Here is a 9,169-nt window from a genome sequence, read left to right as displayed (position 1 = left end):
TGACAATGCAAAAACCTGCTGCATTTACAGTACACATATTCAAATTTAAATAAAACAAGTATGTTGTGTGTTCTTCTTCTTAAATTAATTTGAGACTAAAGCACAGCAACAGTGATCACAAATAATTTCAGCACCTTTGAAACGCATGTACAGACCTGCTGCAGTAGATGCGGGTATATGGGTGACGTAGGGGTGGTGATGAAAGTGGGGAGGGTTATCGTTGATGTCGGCCACCGTCACGGACACAGTGGCGGAGCTGGACAAGCCCTGGGGCTGCCCTCCATCTGTTGCCACAACCAGCAGCTGGTAATTGGCCCTGTTCTCTCGATCCAGCAGGGAGCTGGTGATAATCTGTCCCGTAGCTGGGTTGATGGAGAACTGGCCGTGTCCGCCGGTCAGGCTGTAGCTGTTGGGAAAGATAAAGTAGGCCAGGTTTCAGTGAAAGCTTTGTGAATTGGATGAGTTGAGTTGCATTTTTTTGTAATCAAAATCATCATTTCGGTTAATTCTGCCTGTAAGGTAATTCCTCATGAATATCCTTACCCTAGAAAACTGTGGTGATTTGATATCGTAATTTTCACTTTTCATTCACTACCACTGGTCCTGTCTGTAAAAATGCAATTAGAAAAATCTCTAAATACTCAGGTCTACAGCAAATAAATCTTCTCAGTCTGTGCCAATGAAAAGTTAAAAGTCAAAAAACCTTAATAACAAGATCTAACCAGAAGCTAAGAACGGCTTCAAGAAAATTAAAATAGAGAAAAGGTGAATAAAGCGATTTTTCTTTAATGCACTTGCACATATTTATGTACTTGGTGTTTCAAATAATTGATTAAGTGGCTTTGAGTTCCTAAAAAGCGCTATATAAATTCAATTTATTATTATTATTATTACTATCTTGTGAAAGGGCACTATGAAATATGAAATTACACGTAATTACTCTTTAAGTCCATCAAATTCTCTTATTTTACTTCTTCTCAGTGGCTTTTGGGCTTCTTCAATTTCTGCATTATGAGCTCATTGTGTTATTACAGGTGTTTCTAATGTAAATACTAACCATTGGTAAGTGTCACATCAGCTATTCTCCTAAAACAGTTTCTAAATGTTTCTGCTGCACTGCCAGTGACTGAAGGTTAAGGTTTAGTACTTTCACAATGTGGTCTATAGAGGGCACTGTTTCAAGCACATTTAATAGAACAACATGCCCAATAATGGTCACCACATTGTCCTGGCAGGACATCAGATCAGTTAGTTAACTGAATAAAGTATCCAGTTTTATAATCTATCAAATGCAGCCACTGTTTTCTGCTTCACTGCTCACAGAGAGCCACTGTGGCCCAGGCTGGATAACTCCAGAATCCTCTATTTTATTAAATTAAATTTATGTTATTGGGAAACAAGGTATTTATAAAAGAAACAAAAAGTTACAAAAATTCAACATCTTTAAAAAACTTCACATACAATACAAACACAAAACACAAGTACAACTCTTCTGGACTGAGGGTCCACAGTCTTTGGTTTCCAAGCTAATATCATATTTCACAAGCAGGACCCAGACACAAATGTAAACTGACACATACATGTACACACCAGTGCATATTTTGAAAAGGCTTCTTTAAAAAAAAGACAAATAACAGAACAACTGTGAAAGCAGAGTGGATGCAAAGCTTTTTTGGACATTATCAACAACATAAACTGTCCACAGATCTGAACACAATCCAGAGACAAGTTCAGGTTTAGGGCTTACATTTAATGGGCTATGAGAATCTAAACTAATAACTGAAGGTAACCAGTTATGGTCTCCATTAAGGGCATAGAACCCTCTGGAACCCCCAATGGGTCCAACTCATACTGTCATAGACAATTAACATCCTCATTACCATGTTTTGGGAAACTGGAGCGCACTGCGGTACCCCCCAATGTGCAACTAGTGGGGTTACTGAGGAGAGAGGAGGGGTGGGACTTGAGTCAGTGTCCGGCCTGAGAGAGACCGGCTAGAGGCTCTTACAAGCTCCCCCATGGAGTGGGCTGTGAGTGGGAAAAAGCTGTTGTCCAGCTTGAGAATCGCAGCCCAAACAATATGTTAGGGTGTTGAGTAAAGCTCTACAATCTTCTCCTAAACTCCTGTCAACAATTGCAACATTGGCCTGGAATTTTACAAAGCTAGTGATGAGTTAAAACGTTTCAGTGACGGCGTGAGGAAAGCCAAAACCCAGTCCTGTTTGGCCCTGGAAGGATATTTTCACACCAGGGAATCAAAGCAAAGTAAAGCTGACCTGATTAGTCACAGTAGTTACAGGAACTACATAGATCTCCTCCGGACTGTAAAAAATGGCTTCATTAGTCCTATGCACACAAAAGACTTTATTCCTGCGTTAATCTGTCTAATAAAGTAAAATTTGATATAAACCGCAAAATTGTCTACTGTTTCCTTTAGGAGTCCCAGGAAAAAACTTGGTCAACATGAGGTAATTTCTGTCATCTGGTATTGGTGTATGATGTTTCTTCTTTTCTTAATGAAATCTAAAGAGGAGATTTAAATGCATTGTCTGTCAAATATTCACTTTTGCTTTGTCGCTTTAGGAATTGACAAAATCTAAGATTAAGATTGTAATTTTTGGTATTTTAGGACAATACCATTTGTGTAAATATTTTTGTTGGTAATTTTATTTTTATTATGAGGCCCCCTTTTATACTAGTCCCCTGCAAACACTCCGTGCGCACGTTGAATGATTGGAATAACTAGATCAGTCAGACCTATTTTTATGTATAAATTGGATTAAAAGCAGAGGCAGAGCAGCAGAGACCTAGGGGGGTCATGAACTGTAAAGTCCCTAGTTGGACTTCGTTTGTGACTATTTGCTGCATGTCGTTACACATTTTCTGTCTCAACTATCTAATAAAGCATGAAAACCAAACAGTCCAAAGACAAAGTAACCAGGTCAAAAGAAAGAGAAAACAAACAGATATTTTAAGACCAGTCTTAATAAGCATGTCTTTTATGTGGGTCAAATGTTTTCAAAAGAATAATCCTGCCTAGTTTTCAAAAGAATATAGAACGAAAAATGTAACTGATTATGAAGAAAATAAGTGTAAAGGAACCAGAGTGGAGTACCTTATAACACCATTTACACCAACATCTGCATCAGAGCTGTTGACCAACAGGACATCTGTCCCTGTCGGGGCGTTCTCCATGATGGTGGTGTGGAAGTCGGAGGAGGTGAAAACAGGGACATTATCATTCACGTCGTCCACCAGAACTGTTACCGTCCCCGTTCCGCTCAGAGACGGAGAACCTGGAGAAAAGGAAAAATAAAACTATCAATGACAATAGCGGTTTGCTTTTCCTTCAGTAAGCACACTTAAAAGAATTAAAGGAGAAATGGCCTCAATGGCCAGGACAGAAGCAAGTCATTACTCTTTCCATTCACATGACGGACCTCAACACGGAGAATTGTCTAACTGACTGAATTAGGAACTCCTTTTTGTGCCACAGGGCGCTGGTACAGGGGAGACAGTAACGTGAGTGGCATTAGGACTCCTATTTTGACTTTAAAACACTAATAGTACATGATTTATCATTTGAAGCAAAAGCCACACTGAACCAATTCATACTGTGAGGGTTCAGCCACAATATTCCTGCTGCATTTAATGCAAGCAAATTTCTCTGGCCACCGGTTTGGGTTTCCATCGGTCGTACTGCCACATACACACAGTGCAGAACACATCAAAAGGGCTCAGTGTCTCTGAAACCAAATCTTTCAGGCGTCCTTCCTGGGGTCTTGGACACACATAGATTTAATTCTCACAGCGAGGTATCTATTTTAAGGTGTACGCCACAGAGTGAGTTAGTCTGCGGAATTTGAGTGAGGAGAAGTGCTATTTTCAGCAAAAAATCCAAACGTTTTTTTTTCTCCCAGAGCGGGTGACGAAACAGGACTTACTGGGCCCCGGGGAATGGATTTAAATCAACAGCAGATGAAAATGAGCCGCAATGCAGAACAACCTGAAGAGAAAAAAAACATTCAGACATCTGCCTCGCTTGAGCTGGCCTTTATAATCCATCCTTAAATGGGACGCTGCACAGCCTGATATATATTCCAAACATAAACAGTGTTCAGTTGTTTCTGAAAGTCATAATATGGGATTTGGGGACATCTTTAAAGACTTGAAGTTATTTTGAGCTCTTAATGATTTGCATATGTTTACATTGCTCACCAAGACGGAGAACACCTGAGGATTAAGAAAAGCTGAGATCTGTAAGCTGTATGAGGCACTTTTCCCACCTCTAACTTGTAGTTGTTCCCTCCTGCAGCTCTCTTCAGGAATCTATGTGAATGTGTCAACTATAATACATCCAAATAAAAACATACACAATCCCTAAGCTTGTGTCCCCTGCGCCTGTGTACTCAGCTGTTGAAAACATCAGATGCTTGAACTTGCATACCTTGGGGGCCTGGATTAATAAGAGATAATAAAAACACTTGGACAGTGGCCACAAAATATTCTCTCTTAATGCGGAGCTGTACAAAATCAAAACATAAGGAATCTGGGAAAAAGGGTGTTGAGGAGTAGAGGCTCAGAAAAGAAAGCTCCAGGGACACTATGGCTGTATTGCTCAGCCAGCATGGATTTTGTTATAAATATGATCAAATCAGGGCAACCCACTTATTATTATATATATTTTTGTGCCAAATCTTCATTTGGAAGTCAGATGAACTATGAAAAATGAGCACTGTAGAGAACTTTGCTTTCAGACACATTACAACTTATTATCCAGGCAGTAGGTTGCAATAGCAGGTATTTCAGTAAATCAAGAGGCATGGCTTTATGGATGGCAATGACGGCCAGTCTAAAATATCTCAACAACTATTGGTAACTGGATGGATGAATCCTCATGACTTACTGGTCAATTTTCAAAATCAGTGCTAGGGACACATTACGGTTGGTACCAAAAAAAGGCATACAGCTATATCCACATTTGACAAAGAGTACTGAATGTGCCAGCAGGATGGGACAAACAGTGTCCAACCAACCAATGTTGTTGAGAAAGAAATGAAATTCCCTACAAGCTCTGCGGCTGCTGGTAAAACCCTAACCTTAACCCTAAACATAACCATTGCCGCGTTGCCTGGAAGGAGACGTTGGGGGCAAAAAACACCAAACACCGGTAAATTGCTCACACTAAACTGTGACCTCCCTGTGGGCAGAGAAAGAGGATTTTCTTTAGAAGATCAACAAATTTGAACATTATTATGGGGTTCGGAGACCACCGCAGATTTTACAGGGGGCAGGGGGATTCCTCCGAAAAAGAGATTTGAGATAGTTTACTGTAACATCACTTCACTGCCTGGCTTGGTGATAATAAACAGACATTCAACCTCAAAGTTTGTCATGGATCCAGGTTTTCTGGTCAGACCAGAAGTGGCTAACATGCACATTTAGAATAAACAGTGCTGAATTCCAGAAGCAAAATAAATGACACAAACAGAGGTAACCGTAAACTATTGTTTATCCCAAAAGAGCACCAGAAACCATACAATACTAATCTTTAGTGAGTCATTACCACAATGAGTCAAGTCCTCTGCCGTTCCAACGAAGACTTAACTGACTTAAAAAATAAAAATAAAAACAGTTTATAACCAAATATAGGCAATGTTGAATTTTAAGGTGAGTATGTGTTTCCACCTTTACAAATATTTGCGATGAAGAGGATTCTGCCCATAAACAAAATACTCCAAAATCATTGGGGATTCACAGAGAGGACAATTTGGTGTTGAATGCAAGCAAAAACCCGATCCAAGCATAAAATGTAAAATTGTAGTATGCATCATCACAGCTATGATGTGATCCAACGACTACAATATGTGGCTAAGTGCTTAAACAAAGCAGGATTACTCATTCAACATCATGCTAATCTGCTGATGCTTGAACCTGCTGTGTCACACATTCAAGTTCGCAACGTGATTGGATTGACTTGAGTCATCATTCAGGAGGTTGTCGTGGCAACAGATTAGCGCAGCACCGGCTCCTCCTCAGCTGATCCCCTTAATTGAGGAGCAATCCAAGTCAGGAGGTGTCTGTATCACTTTAAGTTAACCGGTGCAGAGCTGCTGCTGCCAGGCAAAGTGTGTGTTGATGTTCAGCAACTCCCTAAGACTGTTGTTGATCAAAGATGTTCTGTGCAGGCTGGAGCCGCCAGGCTCATAAGTGGCTCTGGGAGCTAAGTGGCTTTGTCTACAAAATCCATTAGCTGGTAACAAGACTGAATAAATGAAGAAAATGTTTGGTTTTCAACATCACGCCTGCTGCTATATTGTTCTGAACAGAATGCCTTCTGTTACACAGTGAGTGTGGTTGTTGCATGTCAAAAGCATTGTTTCCCCACTAAGAGCGGAAGCAGGCCAAGCTCCAAGGCTGGCCCTGTGTGTGTTTGTGTATGGGGAGCACACTGCCCTCCTTCCAGGCGTTTCACTTCTGCACAGGATGTGATGTCACAACCTGTTTACTGCCTCAGGAGAATGAACAACCTCCTCCTCCACCGCCACTGCCACTTGTGTGACCTATGACCTGCATTGCGTCTGTCACCAAGCACATCAGGGACACTAAAGCACAGGACACTGTTACTCCAGCTAATCCTTAGTAAGCATAGAGCAAAGAGAACCCAACCCCCATTGTGAAGAACTTAAATCAAGCTCAAATACTTCCAGAGCCCCCTGACGCTCCTCTGTGTGACACTGAACCTGTGCCGACCCCACCGAAAGGCCTTGGTTCAAACAGGGCATTTTTCTCGGTGTATCACTTCTCGCAGCATCATGCGCCTCTGTGCAGCCTCAAGACGTTCCTTCTTAGCGCCCTGGGGCTCAGTGATATCACATAACCCCTGGCAGCTGTTTCCCCCCCAAAACCTGCTGTCCAATGTGCAAATAGTTCAGATGTATCTTGTTACATTGCGTGGGCTGACAGATATAGTCATCAAGGAACACTATATCTTGGCAGGTATGCAAATGTATGTAAATGACACTTGTTTCAAATAGTTATAGTGATGGTGAGACATTCTTAAGATTCAGACGACGGCGGCTGCTAAATAACAGGGTCAACATCGCAGCTGAGCATGTCGTCTGTTTCCGATTCTTAAATTTCCACTGAATACCAAACCTGTAATAGTAAGAAAAACAAAACCAGAACACTTTTTATTATGTAGAAAATAACCTCCCATCCCCTTCTTCTTTTTTTAGAAGGGAATGACTCAACAGGAGAGGAATGCTCTGCAAGAGTGCTGAGAAATGCCAGCATCTCCCCCAAACGCTCTTTGCGGAGATCTGGCAAAGCCCAGGGAAGAGTGTCAGGGTCAATGATTTAGACGACTGCAGCCAGGCGGGAGTCAACTCGTGCGCCGTGGCTCAAGCAGAGGCAGAGTGGGCCCCGGTGGGAAAATGGTGAGGAAATATGCCTAAATCTGGCATCGTACAATCTGGCCCACCGCTATATGACAAATTACCTCATTTTGCCATGGAAAGAGAGCTGGTGGAAATTTGCAGCGGGAAGTCAGCTGCCTACCGGTGGCTGCCATGCAATGTGGTTAGGAAAGTATTTTTTCCATTGGCAAATCCTGTCCCCGTAGCCTTGTTTCTTTTTCCTTTCCACATTTCTACTAGACGGCGTAAACCCCAGCAGCTCGGTCTGGAAACCTGCACGTTTCATTCTCCCGCTTCAGTTCACACTTTGCGGGAACCAATCACAAACTTGCTAATCTACATGACGTGCTATTGGTGGGTTTAACATGATGACGATAGAGAAGCGACCAAGCAGCTTCTTGTTTACATTCAACATAACGGGGGCCACCGAACGCCACCGAAGCTCAGCAAACCCGTTGAAGCCGCTGTCGCTTCTACATCACCTGGATTGATAGGTCTGACTGGATGAAGAACTATCTAATTGCGTACAGAGTCATTTGATCTATGCCCATTGATCAAGCCTCTAATGCAGAGAAAATACAGAGCAGACTCCCCAGACGAACCCTCAATCTCAAATCTATTGAGCTTTCTACAGTAGTTATGTAAATTTAACATTTTTTATAAGGTTGCATAGAAATGTATCCTGTTGTATTTGCCTGTTGTATCGGCCGGCATTTGAAGGTACATCATTCATGTCATTAGACTCCATGAAACAAAGCCATGCAGGTAAATGTTAATCATAACATACACAGATAATTGAAGAGATCATTGAATGAGATCCAAAAACATATCCTGGTCACTGTTTGTGCATGTTCGACAGCAGAGAACTAATGTTAGCATTGTTATTACCATTTATTTAATTTGTAGATCACTTGCTGGCCAAAACAGATAAGTCAATCAATGTACTACCTCACCTCAGATCTGTGCCATGAGCATAATCTTATTTCAGGGGTTAATCTTAGGTTACTTAGAAAAGCAAACTGCCATGACCCAACACTCCTCTCCTGGTGATTACAGCCTGACATCATCTTTATTTACCTCATGCCGAGGAGTTATCAATGTTATCGCTAAAAAATCAGCACAAACTGTGTACTTTGACACAAGCAATTTTACTGTGGCTAGAAAATTGTTTTGGAAGCAAATGCCAATCATCACTTACAGTCCAGACGAGCGCATGTGTGTATATTTCATCCAAATTCATCTTGGGCATTATTGCACACAAGGAAATGGGATTTGGATCCAGAAAAGCATGCTCCTTCAATCAGTAAAGAAAACTAGTGAACCTTGTGGTACCGTGTTTCCATGAGTCGGTTTTGCCCTAGAGAGCTGTTCTGGAGTCATTGAGCTCTGAAGTGGTATGGATACTATAAAGGATAAGTCCGAGCTAAGTCCTGGTGATAACCCTGTCTCCTGACTCATGGTATTCTCCAAGGGAAGACATCAGACTGATGGTATTTAGATAACTGTTTTTTCTCCTATGAGCAGCCATTACACTATGGGATGAGGTAGAAAGTCACTGGTGTCAGTGCACCTCATTTCACACAAAGCAACTGAATCTGCCGGGGAGCTCAAAGTGTTCACACAAGGATCCCTCCCCGCTTTAATTTCCATTTAATTAAACGCAGCACATTCCCTTCAGATCTGGGAATGACACAGTTGGTGCAGTGACAACCAAAACAGAGTCCTCTGTTTGACATTTCACAATAATCCCA

General features: G+C 41.6%; 1 protein-coding gene across 2 annotated transcripts in view; it reads right to left on the bottom strand.

Moving 5' to 3' along the window:
* Positions 1–9,169, bottom strand: part of LOC117951501 (protocadherin Fat 4) — a 103,061-nt gene that overhangs the window by 23,093 nt on the left and 70,799 nt on the right. For both annotated transcript variants that reach the window (XM_034883226.1, XM_034883227.1), the window contains exons 7-8: positions 3,116–3,296; positions 156–406 (exon numbers count right to left, since the gene is read on the bottom strand). In XM_034883226.1, the coding sequence (XP_034739117.1) occupies positions 156–406; positions 3,116–3,296 (432 nt within the window). The remainder of the gene's footprint in view (positions 1–155; positions 407–3,115; positions 3,297–9,169) is intronic.

The sequence above is a fragment of the Etheostoma cragini genome, chromosome 10 (assembly GCF_013103735.1).
Source record: "Etheostoma cragini isolate CJK2018 chromosome 10, CSU_Ecrag_1.0, whole genome shotgun sequence".
Classification (NCBI taxonomy): Eukaryota; Metazoa; Chordata; class Actinopteri; order Perciformes; family Percidae; genus Etheostoma; species Etheostoma cragini.
Note: the sequence above shows the minus strand (reverse complement) of the source record. Positions and strands in the feature narration are given on the sequence as shown.